The sequence below is a fragment of the Carassius gibelio genome, chromosome A13 (genome assembly GCF_023724105.1).
Source record: "Carassius gibelio isolate Cgi1373 ecotype wild population from Czech Republic chromosome A13, carGib1.2-hapl.c, whole genome shotgun sequence".
NCBI classification, from domain to species: Eukaryota; Metazoa; Chordata; class Actinopteri; order Cypriniformes; family Cyprinidae; genus Carassius; species Carassius gibelio.
The window spans coordinates 8451338-8471355 of NC_068383.1; the positions used below are offsets into that span (position 1 = coordinate 8451338).

Here is a 20018-nt window from a genome sequence, read left to right on the forward strand (position 1 = left end):
GAAGGAATGAAAATAATCTGTTAGGAATAATGCTCTAAACTTTTAAAATCCTAAACATTCCAATCACATGAACAGCAACAGGTACGGTCTTGTTTCTCAGTAAAAACGTTGAAATAGTTAAATATTCATAGTTTTAGGGATATAACGCAATCAAGTCTTTATTCTGTGATAGGCAAATCTCGAGTTCATAAAGTATATGAGCGAACACCCTATCCTGATGGACTATATCATCTTGAGCTCAGCTGACATTAACGTCACAAGCTCATTTGCAGGTTTGGATGCATTAAGCAGGAAAGCCTGAGGTATGTCTCGTGCAGCCATATGAAAGCTTTTAAAAGAGCAAACCGAGCTCTGTAATCAGTGCTGGATAACTAGGCTGATTGGCTTTCGGTCACTGCGAGTCAGTTTCTCTCGAGGGGCCGTGAACATCAGCGCTGCAGAATGCAAGGACACTGCTCGCTTTGCTGTTGGCACTCTGCCCAGAGGGCTGGCTAATTGGGTGGCTAGACTGTGCATTTTGCTTCAGGTCGGTTTTTGTTTGTTTTGCACATTAACAGGGCTGACAGCCAAGAGTATCAGGCGTCATCTAACACTCACTTATGCGACAGTCTGGCCCTGCGAAACCCGGAGCGCACTCACAACGGTACCAGTTTTCACCATCCACACACGTCCCGCTGTTGTAACTACGGAGAGAAAAAGACAGAAGGTTAGACACAGTATGGTTCAGGGGTCTTTGCAGCATTATAATCAGGGTCCAAAAACACCATAAGTGACTTGAAACTTCCATACTGACATACTGTATAAGAGCAGCTGACTTTATCAACTAAAGTGGAAAAAGTAAAAAAAACATGTATGTATATTTATATATATATATATATATATATGTGTGTGTGTGTATATATATGTGTATATATATATATATATATATATATATATATATATATATATATATATATATATATATATATATATATATATATATATATATATATATATAAATGAATACCAAAAAATCCTATAAAATAAAATTATTAAAGTAACATAAAAAAGCATAAAACCAAAATAAAAAAAAATTATAAAATAACAAAGTAAAATAAAAAGTGAATATAAACCTATTTAAAATAGAATATAATGAATAAAATAAAATTTAATAAAAAAATAATATAAAGTGACGAATAAAATAACATGAATAAACAACATTACATAAAACAAATAAATGTTACATAAAATATTAAATGTATATCTTAAGTAAAATAAAATAAAAAATACAAAAACAAACAAAAATGAAAACAACATAATATAAAGCAAAATTAAAATTAAAAATATATATAAAATTGTTTTAAAAAAGAAACTCACCAGACAATGGTAACTTTATAAGGAATTTTGCTACAAAATTATTTTATATAAAAATATCTCGAATATCTCCATCTGTCAACATCAAACCCTCACTGATAAAAGTGACAAAAGGGTTCAAATCAAAGACATACAAACTGTCTACTAATTAAAAAAAAAAAAACATCTGTTGCGGCTTGCAACTTTTACAACTATTTAAAAATGGGTAAATCCAATTATTATAAGTACATTTTATCAGTTCACTTATTACCAGCTGACCCTAATTCCAAATGACAAAATCCTTAACAAATTAACTCATACTAATCTCTCTTGCTGGGATGTTATTGTGCACACAGAATCTTGCTTAGACAACTTCTCGAGCAGATGAACCTGATGTCAAAAGCACAATAGGCAGCGAGCTTAACGCACCCTTGGAATGACAGAAGCTATGGGAGTGCCTGTTTCCCAGCACTGTGAGAGAGTGTGAGAAAGTGCAGCACAGCTGTACGGGCCTGTTTACAGCGGCAGGCTGTGTGCGTAAATGTTTTGCCAGGACTTACCATGGGTGTGGGTTGCAGTCGTTGGTATCTGAAAGAGAGCGAGAGAGAAGAGGGTTTGTTTCACTTCACACCCATGTGAGCACATAAGAATGAACGCAACAGTTAACATGTCAGAGCTTGTGTCGGTGTGCGTGTGTGTGTGTCTGCGTGCTCGCGTGGGCGTTCAGTTTGGCAGAGTCGCTGATTGCTCAGTAACTAACTGACATGCTGTCTCCAGCTTTTCTTCCCTTTTCATTTTTAGGACTCCAGGTTTGTCCGCTCTCACAGAGCGAGAGATGCACAACAATACACGAGAAAGGCACACTGGGAGAGAGCAGAGGAGAAGCGGTGGGCTTGAGTAGGAGGGACATCTGTCTCCACTTTCCCTCATTTAAATTGTTTCCTTCATAACTGGCAGCAGTCGACAATGTCCAGCCAGGGTGAGGTGGGTTTAGAGAAAGAATGGAAAAGAAATACAAAGCCAGGAAAATGGATCCCTGCTTTCTTCTCAGACTAAATGAGGTTTGAAATAAAATTAATTTTATGATTAAAACTATTCCCTCTTCCACTTTAAATCTACCTATGAAGTTAGAGCTGCAGTTTTGACCGCAGGAAGCGATACTCACTCTCGGTGCAGGTGGATCCTTCCCAGCCTTCCTTGCAGACACAGGTGAACGAGTCGCCATTGACCACACAGGTGCCACCATTCTCACATGGGTTGGGCAGACAGCTGCTGTTCTTGGCTGCAGAGGAGCCACAAAAGAGGTCAGAATGCTCTGAACTGAACAGATCAACACGAGTGCAACCACAAGACTGCCACACTTAAAACAGACCCACTACATCTTGAAGTATTACCAAGTTCAACATCTCCCAAGATTTGTATAACCAAGTACAACCAAAATTCTCATCAAAGTATTGGAGCCGACTGTAAAAAAAGCATCAAAGAAATCTGTAAAAAAAAAAAAAAAAAAGCTTGTCCCAAAATCAGATGGGGTTATTTTACAGATCGTGCAGTTTGAAGCAAATTACTGCCAATACATTGACAGAGAGAGAGAGTGAGATTTCAGTCTGTGGGCTAGAATGATTGAATGTGAACAATGTTTTCCTCCTATTTTGCAGAGCAACTTTATTATTTTACAGTTTACACAAACATTACACAACTGTTTCATTCAATGATTAGTTGGAAATGCAGTGACAACATAAACGGCAATTGTTTAATTTTTAAACAACGTTATCCTTATATGTCTAATATCACTCTCCCATATTTTTCACAAACAGTCTTAATATACAGCTGCCCTCTCTTTTTTTTGGGGGGGGTACCTTGCAAAGTGATCAAACTTAGGGTTCCTTGGCATTATAAAGTTTAAAATGTAGCGATCATAATATTCTAGAAATTATCATTTCTGAAGCACAAGACACTTGTAGCAAATATTGTCCCAAAGTGCATTTTCATGTAAAATATGTCTTTACAGCAAGACGTGTGCTACAGGGATTTGTGGGACTGCAGTATTTTTGTAAGGGCTTGAGGCAAGTGAGCTGTATCCCGTTCAAAGATAGAGAAAGTGAATGGGCGTCACCCAAACTGACCTATGTTACACGTGGCTCCTTCCCAGCCGGGTGAGCACCTGCATTTGAAGATGTCCCCTTCATCATGGCATGTACCTCCATTGTTGCATGTAGCTTCGTCACATTGGCTATCACCTGAAATTACAGTTGATCCGATAGTATTTTATAACTCCGTGTGTACACGCTCACACACAAACAAAAACTCAGCAAACTGGGTGGGTCATAAAAATAGTCTTTCGTACGGGAGTGGCATGTTTTTCCCTTCCAGCCGTTTCTGCATTCGCAGTAGAAATCGTTCACCAGGTCTTGACATGCTCCCTTGTTCAGGCAGGGGTTCAAGCTGCAGTCATTTATGTCTGAAAAAAAAGAAAAGAAAATAAGCTCAAAGAAGCACAAACATTCAGCATAAGCAGAGAATAATCTATTCAAGTGAACATACTGATTTCGCAGTGAACTCCTTCCCAGCCGTCAGCACAAATGCACTGATAAACGTTCACCTTATCGATGCAAGTACCGCCATTGCGACATGGGTTACTCTCACAGTCGTTTATATCTGAACAAAAATACCACAGACACCACAGTTGATTATCAGCTGATATTAATGATTTTCATTTACTGGTATTGGTCATTATGGCTGAAATTAATACTGATTGGCTGATACTGAAATTTTAATTGTGCAAGTTCATTTCCTCAATTTTTTCACAGAGATAATCTTTGCTGTCATCTAAAGTGCACTTAAAGTTAATCTAATAACTAATGACCCTAATAACTTAATAACACTGATAAATGTAACCTTTAGCAAATATCATTGAATGTAATTTATCATTTATCAGACTGTAATTTATAATGTTATGGTGGGTAAATTAAACTGATTTTAGTTTTAAGTGTTTGAAATCTAAATAATTTGGACAAAATAGTCTGGAATTTTAAAACCAGGTGTTTATCGGTTATCGGACATAAAGTGAAAATAACGGTAATATCGGTTTGATAATAATGTTTAGTCTTACTCTCATGGCAGTAGGTGCCTCTGAATCCTTCCTGACACTCGCATGTAAACTGGCCTCCGGCCTGACTCCTGCAGCGTCCGTGAGGACCACAGACGTTTGAGGATATATATCGCACCCCTTCCGGTGTACTGTTGGACACCACAGCAACAGTGCAGCTGTCAATCACTGTAAAGGTTTAAGAGAAAGAACGAAATCCAGCTGTTAAATCCCTGGGTTGATGGTGACATAAAAACAACACTATTCCCATTCTTCCACTTTAGAGAAATCTAATTTATTTTAATATTTTTGGGTTCACTTTCCAAAAAAAATTTTTTTAATCTACTTCTTCAGAAAGATTGTGCGAGGAGGCAATTTATTGAACATAAGCCCTGATTTACATTTACATTTATGCATTTAGCAGACGCTTTTATCCAAAGCGAATTACAGGACATTCAGGCTATACATTTTTTATTTTTTACCAGTACCAGTATGGTCAAAGAGTTTAAAGAAACTTGATGGATTTATCAAGCTGTGGGGTTTGCCCCTCCTCAAATTCAAACACACACACACACACACTTTTAAACATCCAAGGCAGAGAATCCCACCAAGTCATTACCACGAAGAACACACACAGAGCTGTTAAGAAACTGGCAAATGTTCATGAGGAATTTGGCAATGGAGAAAGTGTTTAAGAGACTGTGTATATGTTAGCTGTGTGTCCAGGGAGGTTACTGTCAAATAGCTCACCATGGGCTGAAAAAGCCTTGTGTAACAAAATATGGGTTCTTTTTTTTCTAATTTTCCCCCCTGAAGGTGGTGGGAGGGTCCACGGGCCTGTAATCTAGTTTTACTCAGCAGCTGAACAATGGCCGATCAGCTTACTGTGGGTTTTATGGGCGGTTTACAAAGAGATACCGAGACGGGATCTGTCCCAGAGACTGAAATTTCTCACCTTGGCATGACGTGGTTCGACAATGGTCCTTCAGGTGAGAGCAGTTTTTACCCTCGTAGTCATCGGGACATTTGCAGAAATAGTCCGAGGCCAGGTTGAAACACTGCGCACCGTTCTGACATGGGTTGGGCTGGCAGTAATCGATATCCAGCTACACCAGAGAAAGATTTACAAGAGGAGAAAAGAGCGCTCAGTGATGAGGGGAAAATGATATCCAGGCATTTTTGGATTCATAGAAAAAACAGAGCAACCCTCAACAGCCTCAACATAGCGTCTGCCAGGAAAAAGCGCACCAAAACACTCAGGAGAATAAAAACAAACAGAAGAATATTTTAAAGGGCTAGCCAAACCCTGCCTGTCTCAAATCTAGCCCGTCTTTCTTTGTCTATCTCTTTCTTTAGTGTACAACTAGAGCTGGGTGGATGAAGGTATACACTTCTGTTTAAGAGTTTGGGGCAGTAAGACTTTTTTTACATGAAATTAATACTTTTATTCAGCTAAGATACAGTAAATTGATCAAAAGTGACAGTAAAGACAATTACAATGGTATAAAACATTTCTATTTTAAATAAATGCTGTTCTTTTGAACTTTTTTAATTATATATATACATTAAGCAGCACAACTGATTTTAAAATGTATAATAAGAAGAAATGTTTCTTGAAAGCAGATGAGCTTATCAGAATGATTTCTGAAAGATCATGTTACAATGACGACTGGAGTAATGACTGCTGAAAATGTACAGAAATAAATTGTATTTCAAAATGTATTAAAATAGAAAAGTTATTTTTAAATTCTAATAATATTTCACTTTTTTTTCATTTTTTGTGACCATATGTATTTTTGATCAAATAGTATAAGAGACTTCTTTTAAAAACACTGAAAAGCTTACCAACCCCAAACTTTTGCTGAACAGCAGTGTATATCAATAGAAATGTCAAAATTCTGCTATACCATTTAAACATATATCAATAGAGAAATTTTAAAAGTTCTTCTCTTTATATGAGCAATTTTGTTTTGATGCTTTACCATTACATAACACGAGGCTGACTCACTACTGATAACAGATTTATTCATCTGTTAGGAATCATTTTCAATAAATCTTTTGTTTTGGAGGGGTCAAAAATAAACATACAGTTTTCACAATACAAGTATTGTATTTAAAAAAAAAACAAAAAAGTAGTGAGGATAAAAGCAGGACTTCCTCTCACCTGACACAGCTGACCTGAGAAGCCGGCAGGACACAGACACTGAAATCCATTGACTTCATCCTGACACTGACCACCGTTTAGGCACGGACTGCTAGCACACTCGTCCACGTCCTTCTCACAGTGTTCACCCGAATAGCCAGGAGGGCAAAGACAGCGGTAGCCATTCACCAGATCCTGTCAAAGATATGTGCGAGAACTTTTAAGCTACAATGAAATCATCTCTGTGCCATAACCACAGACACACTTTCCTGGCACTAAACCCCCAAAAATTCATTTTCAGCTTAGAAGGCTTACATTTTTTTTGTACAGCACTTCTGAGAATGAATGGTATCAAGATGTCAGTCTCAGACGGCACACCCATAAACTGTTCATGTTTCTGTTCTGGATGTGTACGGTTTCTAGTCTTCTACAACAAGCCCTTCTGAAGATGAACTAGTCCCTGAATTTGTCCAAGTTTGAGAGGTTTGTGGCATTAAGCAGTAATGGACTCAGGAGTTGTTTGAAGCAGTCAGTAGCAATTAAAGCGGATATTTGTTCTCCACTTTGTTCTCAGTTATATCTGATTTCAGATAAACCCATCACTAAACATCTCATCCAAAATAACTAGCTGTACTTTGCCACTTTACATGCCAACCCCTTCATGCTTACATGAAAAAAAAAAGAATATTATACACTACTCGTTCACAAGTTTTGGGGTCAGAGTGATTTTTTTTAAATCTCATATCCTCACTAAGGCTGTACTTATTTGCTCAAAAATACAGTAAAAACATAAATATTGTGCAATGTTATTGCTATTCCTATTAATTGTTTTCTCATTTAATATATTCGAAAATGTCATTTATTCTTGTGATGACAAAGCTGAATTTTCAGCAGCCATTACTCTAGTCTTCAGCATCACATGATCCTTCAGAAGTCATTCTGATATGCTGATTTTTTTTATGAATAGAAAGTTCAAAAGTGCAGTATTTATCTGAAATAAAAATCTTTTGTAACGTTATAAAAGTTAACCGTCACTTTTGATGAATTGAATGCATCCTTGCTGAACAAAAGTATTAATTTCCTACTCACCCCAAACTTCTGAACAGTAGTGTACATTGATAGTAAAAGACCAGAAGATCTCCTACCTTGCAAGTTCCTCCATTCAGACATTGACCCTGGCAGTCATTTATGTCTGAAATTGAGAGAAATATGTCAGAATTTCTGAGCCAAAAACTAAAGACAGAATCTAAACAAGCACATACAGATTGTTATACTCACTTATATCACAATTCTGACCCGTCCAGCCAGCGAGACACTCGCAGAAATATCCACCAATCAGATTGTGGCATGACTTGGCATTCACACATGGCTTGTCCTCGCATTCATTGGCATCTTTGCAAAGACATTTTTGTGATTAACTCCTAGTTAAAAGCATGATGAATTATGAAAGTCAAACTTCAAATTGTTTCACTAATCTCTCACCAATCAGACACATTTTGCCGGTCCAGTGAGGAGGGCAGGTACATTTGAAGCCATTAACTAAATCCTGACAGGTACCTCCGTGTTTGCATGGGTTGGGTTTACAATCGTCCACATCTGTGAGATCAGAGCAGGTTAGACAAATCAAGTGTAGTCGAATATCTTCTTTTGAGTGTGTTTGTGTGCCTTCTTACTGATTTCACACGATTGGCCGCTCCAGCCGACTGCACACTGACACTCGTAACCCTGACTGGTCTCCTTGCACGTCCCTCCATTCGCACACGGGTTGGATAGACAAGCGTGTTCAGCTGTGAACGCAAGCACATAGTATCACTTGTCTGCAATTAGTATTGATTATTCACCTAAAAATCTGTAATTATTTACTCACCCTCAAGCTTTTTCAAACTATTTTGTGAAGCCATACGATCATTATTGTGAAACCACAATGTGAAAATATAGTTTGAAACTACATGAGGATGAGTATAAAAAAGACAGTTTTAATTTTGGGGTGAACTATAGGTCTGATATTGCTCTCAGGTCTGCATCTACAGTGACCAGAGTATGCTGATCTAACCTTTGCACTGCAGTCACATGACTGACCCCATTAACTTAACAGTTAGTTAAGCTTTTATCTTCCTGCTTTAGATGGAACAATTCCTCCAATGGTTTGGATAGAGGAAGATTTCAATGCTTCAGGAGGTTGTCACCACCCTGAGGGCTTGAATCTGGATCAAATGAATCCGAGAGGAGGATTGGGAGGAAAAAAGCAATGGCAGTCCATGGCAGATTTCATCCCTATACCATCCAACCACTGAATGTCAAAACAGACAAGATCCACTGGAAGGACATAATCATAACAGAGGATTAGCAGATCTGGGCGCCCTTCCTGACGCTGTAGACAGTTAAGGTCTGAGGTTCACCTGATTCCCCCATTGGCTCTCTTTGCCCTATTCCATCTAGTTATACCAGAATGCAACGACACTGCTGTCAACATTTCTCTTGGTGTCAATAACAAAATGGCATTGTGTGTATAATGGACTAGTGCCAACAGAAACACAGAAAGCAGCGCATAATAATTGTAAAGATTTTAAAAGGAGACAATCAAATTCTGGCTGAATGACTGCATCTAAACTGCTCTGTGTATCTAGTTTTAAGCAGCTACAGTATGGTTACTTTTCAGAGTCATAAACACGCAAAGATGGTGAACCGTTTGGGCAGTACTGCTAAAACAAACCATACGCACAATATACAAAAATTACCTGCAGAACAAGAGCTTGGAACATTTATTTTCTTATCTAAAATGTTCATCGTAGTATCTTAAAGGTACATATACTACTCTAAGGTAGTAATTTGCACGTGTTAGGGCTAGATGAAGTACAAACCTATCCTTTGAAAAGCACTACCCAACTTATTTTTGAAAGTGCATGGAGCGATTCTTTATAATGCTGTGCATTATAGTTGGGCCCATAGACAATGCCATTGTCCATCGCAGTTGGCTGATAGACATGGCCAGAACCAACCTTAACTTCAAATTAAAGTTCTTGTACACTGGGAAAAAATTATTGGTGTACTTTGAAACAGTTTTCAATCAAAAATTTCTAGTAATTTTCACAAATAATTACAAAGAAATGGCAAGTAAATGCAAATGCAAATCATAAAAAGGGAGACTGGAAGGGGAAAAGAACACTTGAGAATGCACAATACTGATATTTGCTATACAAAACAACTAGCCTCTGTCTTTTCACTAACTGATGCATTTTGAATACAAAATGGTAAGAATCACCATTTCAGATTGATTTGTTATTGTGATGTCACTATTGCAGATAAACCAACACTTAGAGCACATCAAACGAAACAATGTGTGACTGGCCACTATTCATGTCAGTCAGACTGACCTTTCCTGAGTAATTGGACGGTTTTGGCCAAAATCAGCAAACTGAACCAGTCTTTATGCCATCGTGAAAGTGTGGCTAGCAAGAATATAGCATGATAGACTCACCTCGTTCGCAGTTGACCCCGGAGTAGCCGTCTTCACAAGAGCAATGGTATTTGTCAGGCCCTGTATTGCTGCACGTTCCTCCATTCAGACATGGCTGGTGAGTTCCACAGTAGTTTAAATCTAAGAGGTAAAAACATTCAAGATTAGTATTGAATGTTGGGAAGTAAAAAAAAAAAAAAAAAGACAGAATAAATCAAATGAAAGTGTGCTTACCTTTGTCACAGAGTTGTCCACCCCAGTTAGTGTCACAGAGGCACTGCCAGGGTTCAACGCAGGTTCCGTGTACACAGCCCGGGTGAGGGATGCACTTATCACAGTACAGACCCTGCCAGCCATACAGACACCTGAAAAAGACAGATATACACTAAGGTAAAGTTTCCTAAATGGAAAAGACCACTAAAAACTGGAAGTGTCACTAAATGGCAGTATATATACCAGAGGAATTTTCTGCATAGTGGTAGTGTTCGTTTTTACATTTTGTTAGTCCAAAATGCCCACTAAATTAAGTCAATATTTTATCATGTAACATTAATTTTTTTTTCATTCATTTTACCAGTAGTGCAAAGTAGCTAAAACTTTTTCAATCCAGTTTCAACCATTTTGAAAATGTATATATATTTATTCATTTAAATATATATCAACTAATAAAACGTATGCATTTGTTGTGGATTTTTACATATATGTGTATATTTATATATAGTTATTCAGTTATCATGAACAGAATGAATAACAGTCAGTACTTTCATGATTAACAGTGCAAAACAATTTGCAACACAACATTACTTTAATGAGGTTTTTTGATTTTACCCTTTGAAAAATTCGAATAATATCCACCAACACCGCTTTGTTTGCTTTTCCTGTTCATTTTCCTCTCATTTTCTCAAGAGGCGTCAGGGTTAAAGAAGTACATTCAGTCATAATGACAACACCACACTAAAACAATGTGTAGTGATTTTCTGAAGCATAATTTGCCATCATTTTCTCAAAGTACTTAAAGCTTTGAGAAAAGTGTTGTTTTTCAGAGCATTCAATGCTAAAAGGTTACCCTTTCATAAACTCTGTTTTAAAAGTTCGCTCCAGTCCGCAGGGAAAAGGGAACCGCCGACAACTTCTCGTCTGATTATTTAATGCCAAGCCATGCAAACAACAAACAGCAGCTTTAAAACTCTACTGGGTCTTTTAGAGAGACTAACATTAGCTTGTGGCAGGACACTCTGTCTCAATAAAAGCGGAGCGGCTTGGCCCCAGAACTGCTCGGACTGTCTGGGTGGGTGGTGGGGAGGACTGTGTTTGTAAACTGCTCGATTGGCCAATGGATTTATGGCGGGTTCTTTTGCATTCTCACTTCTGTTCCCATGTAGCTATTCTCCACCCAGGGAATGAAGAAAACAGGGTCAGATCTACAGCCGCAGAATATCTCTAAGCCTGTAATTAAAAGCCATCTCCAAAACAGCTCAGCAATAGCTCTCCTCTACACTCCCCCCTTTAGATGGCAGTAATTAAACAGCCCGAGCGATAACCTGCTCCTTAAAGAAGGACACAGATGAGATAGTAAGTCACTTGAGCACTTAGCCACAGAAAAACAGACTGCCCTCTGGGGATAAAGAAAACAATTAGCCCGAAGTGGCAGTTCAGCTGTAAAAATAAACCTCTTTCTGTGATTAAAGACAACTATTCTTAAACGTGCAAGAAGATTTTGACTATGAGAAACACTGTTTCACATCAGCAATGAGGATCTAAGAAGTGACTTTGATATTGAAGCAGAAACATGACGTTAAATCTGCATGGCTGAGAAAGATTTTCACCTTGACTGTAGGCCTCGGCAGTTCCGATTTAGCACAGTAAGAGCTCTTGTTACAACAGTTGCACAATTGCATCGTTGTGTGTTCTGGCAAGCTTTCAGTGAGAGATGAATAAATAATGGGATATAATCATGCCAAATGTAACAAAGGGCTGAGGTTTTAGTATACATTGAATTCGGTAGACTTCTAGCCTTGATCTTGAACGCTTTCAGCGATGGTACAGCAATGGGAATTAGTCAAACAAAACATTGTAATAAAACATCATTAACGTCAGACCAGAAAACATACGAATACCTATAACAAACCAATGGAAAACCAGAAAAAACCCAATGCAAAACCTGCCATGACTTGCCCCAACCAATAGATGATTAGTCTGTTGCGCAAGAAATTCAATTTTCATTAACTCGATGCCCTACCTAACACAAATAAGTTACACATGATGCATTCCTTTATGATGAAGCAAATAACTTCAGAAAGCCTTGTTTATGCATTTTTTCCCATGCACGCTGAAATCGCACACATTACGAAGCAAAACCTAACTCAAGAAACAGTCAAGGAAATCATGCTGCAATGGAAGAATGAAAAATGTTCAACTTCAAATTTTCTTCTTTATTTAAACAACACAATAGAATAAAACCACCATGCTATTTTATTACATATTAAACAAGCTAGTTAGTTTATGGTCTATTTTGATGTGCATCAGTGTTAAAAAAGTATTTATGAAACACTCATAAATCACTGAGCTTTAGCTGTACACAAACACACAGATACGCTTAGCTTTCTCTTCCCCATGGCCAAATCCAAACATCATTTGTAAAACAAGCAGTGCATTTTAAAACCCAATTAAAGGTTGAACTTGGCAGATTATGGTGTGTAGATAAGGCTTCAACATCTCGCCAGACAAAAGCAAAACATAAAATGCCTAAAAATAGCTTTGTGCTTCAGTTGTTTCTAAAACATGGCCTTATTGACACTGTCTCACTGCTAAATGCCAGCAATGTTGCATATTTGTAGGTGGATGTCAGTAATCTGTGCTTGTCTGTTGAACAAAATCAGCGCTTGAGCTATCAGACCCTGATAGGTCGAACAGGACACATGGATTCTAACAAGATTTAACCATAAGCCTCTAGTTGTGGTGAAAGCATTTACTGTTGCATCTTTCACTCTTTAACAAGGCTTGACTTGTTGCACAAAATGTCAAAGAGCAAGGCTGAGGACAAAATAAACCTGATGATACTTTTTTATTTTTGCAGGAAATGCCATAAAAATGTTAAGAATAAAGAATAATATTGCAAATAACTCACTTGCAGTCACCTGGTTGATTACAAGATCCATGTTCGGTGCTGCAACCTTGTCTGCAGATCGCTGGAAAACAGAAAGAGTAGGAATGGATGAATGAGAGTATGTTCCCCATTCTCGCTAAGCCATGCACACCATGGGCCTCAATGTCCCCTGTTCACCCATGAAAACATTTTGGCAATGTATATGGCAGGAATCTTTAAACCCCCTGACCAGCCTAACTGAATCCTACTCTAATTTGAGTCCTGTCGTCAGGCTCCATTCACCGCTTATCCCAAACTATCACTCTCACCCACCAGCCTCTTAAAATGGCAACTGCTTGAAAAGCATTTTATTTCACATTTAGATTCATTAAGAGATACCAAAAACCAGAAAAAATGTATTACATTTCCTGTCCTTAATGATTGATAAAGATACAATATATATATATATATATATATATATATATATATATATATATATATATATATATATATATATATATATATAAATAATAATATTTCAGTTCAACATAATTGGAAAATGTACATAAATTTGGGGATTTAAATTTTTATTTTTATTTTTTTATGACTCTTATGACTATTTTAAAATCATAAAAATTCAGTTTTATTTTATTATTTTTTAGCATCAAATCAGTATATTAGAAAGTATTCTGAAGTGACCCTAAAGGCTAAAGAAGAGAAGGCTACAGTAATGGCTGCTGAAAACTCAGTTTTGCATCACAGGAAAAATATTTTCAAATATATAAAAATAGAAAACAATTATTTTACACTAAAATATTATTTTCACAATATTACAGTTTTTACTGTATTTTTGATTAAGTAAATGCAAAAATATATATATAATAAACAAAAAAATGGGGCAGCAACATAGTCTACTTGCTCACCCGTATTGCAGTCAGGACCCGTCCATCCTTCCAGACAGGTCTTGTTGCCATTCTGGTCGCAGGTGTAATGTCCAAAGAACTCGTCACGTGGCCGGCAGAACTTGTTGCAGCCAAAGCCGTAGTAGTGTTCATCACAAGTGACCCGGATCTGGTAATCAAACTGGGCGATATGGCCGTTGTGGGTCAGTCTCTGCCACTGTCGATTCGGGTTGATCATGCCAGAGTGGGACGCTTTCTCAATGAGCTTTCCACCTGAACAGTCAATGTGTAACACTCAGAAAGGCCTTGACACAATAACACCACACACAATTCAGAATTAAAGGTTAACCAGGAAACTTTAATCTCTCAATATCTAGTTGATCACAGATTGGTGATATCTAACAATATCTAGTTGCTCAAATATGGCCATGTCTATAGCTGAAGGAAAAGCCAGATTCACTATTAATTACATTGTGCAAACAATATGTAATCCTACTGGCAGCCAGCACTCATGACATCAGTGAATAAACACTGTCTTGCACTCTCTCGCTCTCTTTCTCTCTCTCTCTCTCTCTCAATCATCTCAAGTTGCTTTTTATATTTCCGAATAGCTTTATACATGACTAATACAATCAGAAGTCCAATTTACAATGTTAGATTCCATGTTTTGAGTCATTTATTTTTAACAGAATTTTTGAATAATTAGCTATTTGTTTGTGCTCAAGTTCCAATATGTGAACAGGGCAGTCTGAAATGTCTCTTATCTTAAAAGTTCTCTGCAAACTGATGCAACAAGGGTAGATTTATTTACAATAATTTCTAGATGAGGTAAAATGAGTGAAAAGAGATGATTTTATGTAGGCCAGGTGGGCCTGTAGTTCATAGGACTCTGGAATGCAGAGGGTTGTTGTGGCATTTCACTTGCACCCTGAACCCTAGTGTCACGTCTTTACTACCTGCAGCCTGATCCACTTCACTGTGGGGCGAGGAAGTCACATTAAACTGACAGAAAATCCTCTGCGCTCTCAGGACAAAGAATAAGATGAGTTGCCAGTAGAATTTGTTTTTTCGTTTTGCTTGCAACTCTCCTTAAAACAAGCACATTGGCTGTTTTTTTTTATTACAAGAACATATTAATAAATGCCTTATTCTGCATGACCATATTCTAGATCCCTTAACCCTACTCCATGCCTAAACATAACTACTTCAACAACTTACTCACTTACTATCAATAAGCACAAATTAGGAGGAAATTGAGGGAAACTCTTTGTTAATAGTGAATGTGTGTTCCCTAATCCAAAGTGTTACCAGATAACCACCTAACCCTTTCCACAAAAATAAAAAGCATCACAACTGTTTCAACATAGATAATAATAGTAAATGTTTCTTAAGTGTCAAATCAGCATATTAGAGTGATTTACAAAGGATCATAAAAAGATTCAGTCTAGGTGAGCAGAATTTAAACAATATTTAAACTTACCTTCCCCAAACTTTTGAATGGTAGTGTATGGATGAAAGTGTTTGCCAAATGCATTTAAATGCATACATAAACTCTATGATCAGTTTATATTATTTCTTGGAATCAAATCTATGTTTTTAGTTTTGCTAGCAGCATGTTCTACTGTTTGAGCTGGTATAGCTTTAAATCGTTAACAATGTTATTTTACAGTATTAATAAACTAAAAGTTACAAAATCTTCTAAAAATACAGCAAAATCACAAATGAAGGCAAGTCTGAACTGGCTACAGATTTGGGGATATCCTGATTCTAATGTTCCATTTAAAGATTCAAATCCAATCAAAAGAAACAAACAGCTCTAAAATGTAGCAGGGCGCATATTAAGAATTATTTGAAGGAACAATCAATGAAAAATAACAGGTTCTAGGATCAGAGAAACCATTGGCATGTGCAGTCTATAACCTGATACATACTGTAGAGTACAAAACAAGAGTACAACTTCAGCATAAGCTTTTCTGTAACAAAAACTCTGAACTCAAAATATCTGGATCATGGCTGAAAGTCGCTATATCAAAGTTAATGGTAACACAACCCAGACGAGCTATTCAAATGAACTCCACCAGACTCAGTTTAGTGTCTAAATGAGATTGTTTCTGAAGTGTTAAGCCCTGTTGAGGTGTAAGAAGAGAAAGGTTATAGCAAACAAAACCTTGTGCTTGAGCTATGCACCGTGACAGAGAGGCCGTGAGACCTTGACTGCCAACACCTGCCATTAGTCATCAGGTATTCGGAAACATTTTCATAAGCATGAGGCCCCCTCAACAATGTTTCTCACAGACAAACACGCACACAGTCTTCCTCTTCTTTTCCCCGTCCTGTCACACACACCTGTCAGCGCATTTGGTTTAAAGACTAGCAAGCAATAAGTGGAAATGGTACAGGACCAAACTTAAACATTTTGCTTTCCCCAAAGTTTAAACATAAACAAAACAAAAAAATGCAGCAGAAAACAAAACTAAACAAACTTTAATTTCTTACATTTCCCAAAGTTCAAACAAAAGAAAGTAGAAACAAATCAAACAAAGAAAGAACACCAAAGAGAGAAACAAACTAAACAGACAATCTATCAACCAAAAAGCAAATCAAAAATAAAAAGCAAAACAAACAGCAAAAGATCCTGCTACTCACTTTCACTGGCGGTCTCATTATTGAAGTCCAAGGCCTCCACTATCAACGTGTAGGACCTCTGGAAGAGAAAAACACACATGCAGTCAGTACTGAAACCAAAACACAGAAACATCAAAGATCATTTTAGTTCAACAGAGCTTTAGACAGGGACCTTGACACATAAACCAATACACACCAATGACAAAATGTGAACATGGGGACACGCTTAGAAATGTGAAAGATCAGAAGAATAAGACAACCTTCGCCTTATCTGGTTGTGCTTTCCTAAACTTTGGGCAGATACAGTATCACCAACTTTATTTACACAATGACTGGCAGAATAGATCAACAAGCATCCATGATTTGGTAATATTACTAAGGGAGACTGTTGTTTAACTCCAAGATTTTGTCTAATATTAATACAATTAATAATAATGAATTAAAATGTATAATAATATTATCAATAATAATAAACTTAATTTGTATAGCACCTTTCATACATGCAGCTCACAGTGCTTTACAATAAGACAATAATACCCCCCGAGATAATAATGAAATTTCCAGAAATGACAAACCTCAAACTTCTTTTTCGTGTGTGTGTTTATTATGTGAGGGTCTAGTAGAGCTGAATCACTGGGTTGTGTTAGTCTCACTGACAGTTATGTGGCATCAGTTCAGTGGTTATTGTAAGGACATTCGGTCCAACATTTTGTACATTCATAGGAGTCCTACTATCATAGTACTAACTGTAATTTGCAAAACTGCCATTAAATTTGGAGTTTGACAAATTGGATGGTTGAGAAACACAATGATGGAATTGGGTGGCTGCATCATGGTTCTTTAATATATACAATGATAATGAATGATTCATATCCATGTACCACATTATTTACATGGTACTCCAAGAATACCACAGTTCGGCTGGCAAGAAACCTACTAGTAGATGTCATAACTACACCATTAGTTTTTTTTTTTTTCTGTGTTCTAAGATATTTTATGGTAACCACTTTTAAAAGTGGAAAATAAACTCATCATAGTTGCTAGTGAAAAGTTGGGGATTGTAAATGTTGCTGTGGTGCCATAAGCCAATCAGCAGCTCCTCCTTTTGTCATTTTTCTCCCCAATCACAGATTTGCTGGTTGACTGTCATCATGTGATTAGTCAAATGACATTTATGGCTCAGGTTACTGGCAAATGAATGCAGATTTGAGTGCTCTTAAGCAATAGTGGTGGTTTTCAAATTGTGGACTTCATTTCTGTACCAGTTGTGCAATGGGAATGCTAACAGTCCAATGCTGTCCAAGTATTACAGACCTCATTGGTTCTACCAAGGTACATGTGTATATATATATTATTTTTTTGTTTTTTTACACAAAATGCCTGACAATACATACATACTAATAAATTCCCACTAATGTCCATTTTGCATAGTTACCTCATATACCGTATTTTCCGGACTATAAGTCGCACTTTTTTTCATAGTTTGGCTGGTCCTGCGACTTATAGTCAGGTGCGACTTATTTATCAAAATTAATTTGACATGAACCGAGAGAAATGAACTAAGAGAAATGAACCAATAGAAAACAATACCGTCTCCAGCCACCAGAGGGTGCTCTATGTTGCTCAGTGCTCCTGTAGTCTACACTGAAGACATATAGCGCCCTCTCACGGCTGTAGACTGTAATGTTTTCTCTTGGTTCTTGGTTCTAAATAAATTCGACTGATGCGACTTATACTCAGGTGCGACTTATAGTCAGAAAAATACGGTATATTACAGAAACAGTTACGATAAGAAGGTAATGTAGAATGAAAGTGAACTTGTTTCTTTGAAAAACCCACAAAAATCCCCTTTGACTTCTCGTTTTCAGGTCTTTTGTGTGCTGCATTTTGTTTCTTCTTTTTCCCCACGGAGTGGAATGTGGCGTGAGGATCTGAGGGAGTTGCGGGGGGTGGGCTGCTTTTAGCATGACTCCAATGCAGGCCGAGATCTCTGGAGGGCTTGGCTACATTTCAGCACTTCTGAAACGCTTTGTCTGACTTAAGGTCATCATGGCTCTCACCGGTATCAGGTAACAAGAGTCACGGAGAGAGAGAAAGAGAGAGAGATAATTTCGCCTGTGAGAATAAAATGAGCATCCATATCAAGGATTTAGCGTTAGAGTTGAATCGAAAAAAGCAGAAGCATATGAGAGAAAACGAGCCTGTGTGCGAACGCGATTGTGCCAGAATTGAAGCGTCTCTTTTCAGCACCTACTTGTCAAATTCACACACTCATACTCTTGACGAGGGACCATGGAATTTCCAACATCACCAAGGTTCTCACTATCCCTTCGCAGCAACGATGGACCTTGATTCCCCTACGCCAGACCATTCAAACAAACCAACGCACAGTACCTCTCACTGTACAAAGAGCTAAAATTAGACTGCACCATTTTGATCTCGGTGACCTGAAGATTATCAATATCCAATTTGACATATTTAGTCAAGACATTTGTGATAAGATTTTAAACTAATTTCCCCCAAAAAACAGCATGTATGGCCAAGATGCAACAGCCATACATTACTTCATGTAGCGGTAATGCTAAAGTGTGTTAAACAAAACATACAACTACTTTGAGAAGGTTTTACTGTTCAAAATGTCCAAGCACTTGTGCTAAAAAAAAAAAAAAAAAAAAAATTACACTTCTCAAACTCACTAACCAGCTACTCAGCAATCTCACAGTCTTTGTGCTAACGGTTATCGAATATCAGTTTATTTGATGCAAGCTTTGTTATTATACACCTTGTCCTTTCTCTCCTTGTCTACACTTGAACGCAATGTGAACACAATCATGCTGTTGATTCACGGCCCCCATTGAATTAACAGATCTTGCCAGTTTATGTATATCAAGCGGACAGCTCATTGATTTCAGCTGCCCTGCACTTCCACACATGTGCTTGAAAGTGCTCACTGCCGCATAACGGACATGTCCGGACATGAGCTTGCACAACCTCTCATCAGATCGGGGGCTACACGACGGCGACTAAATAAGGTGATGAACTTACCTAACCTTAACCTAAGCAATTGTTTTTCCTGACATCATGTACTGTAGTTTCACATTCACATTAATGCATTTGGCAGATGATTTTATCCAAAGTGACTTGCTTTGCTAGTGACATGCTCTACTCTTTGAGCGACAGGAATGTTTTTTGCCCTATAAGGGATTAGACCAACTAAATGAATGACAGTTTTTTGGTGAGAGGCAGAGGAAGGTTTAAAGTAAAGGGCTGCTGTGGATCTCACTTCATAACTCTGTGTATCAGTTCTAAATGCCTGCTGCTTCCAGGTTCATTTTTCCCATGCTTCTCACTGACCTCAGTGTCATCACTGAATGCTCACTATCCCC

General features: G+C 37.6%; 1 protein-coding gene across 1 annotated transcript in view; it reads right to left on the reverse strand.

Annotated features, from left to right (window-relative positions):
- Positions 1 to 20018, reverse strand: part of LOC128026054 (protein jagged-1b) — a 28593-nt gene that overhangs the window by 4265 nt on the left and 4310 nt on the right. The window contains exons 3-20 of the mRNA XM_052612776.1: positions 16654 to 16711; positions 14029 to 14280; positions 13148 to 13208; positions 10255 to 10385; positions 10042 to 10161; positions 8237 to 8350; positions 8046 to 8159; positions 7842 to 7955; positions 7709 to 7755; positions 6585 to 6758; positions 5376 to 5526; positions 4445 to 4609; positions 3877 to 3990; positions 3680 to 3793; positions 3459 to 3572; positions 2498 to 2614; positions 1893 to 1920; positions 598 to 683 (exon numbers count right to left, since the gene is read on the reverse strand). Of these exons, the coding sequence (XP_052468736.1) occupies positions 598 to 683; positions 1893 to 1920; positions 2498 to 2614; positions 3459 to 3572; positions 3680 to 3793; positions 3877 to 3990; positions 4445 to 4609; positions 5376 to 5526; positions 6585 to 6758; positions 7709 to 7755; positions 7842 to 7955; positions 8046 to 8159; positions 8237 to 8350; positions 10042 to 10161; positions 10255 to 10385; positions 13148 to 13208; positions 14029 to 14280; positions 16654 to 16711 (2074 nt within the window). The remainder of the gene's footprint in view (positions 1 to 597; positions 684 to 1892; positions 1921 to 2497; positions 2615 to 3458; positions 3573 to 3679; positions 3794 to 3876; positions 3991 to 4444; positions 4610 to 5375; positions 5527 to 6584; positions 6759 to 7708; positions 7756 to 7841; positions 7956 to 8045; positions 8160 to 8236; positions 8351 to 10041; positions 10162 to 10254; positions 10386 to 13147; positions 13209 to 14028; positions 14281 to 16653; positions 16712 to 20018) is intronic.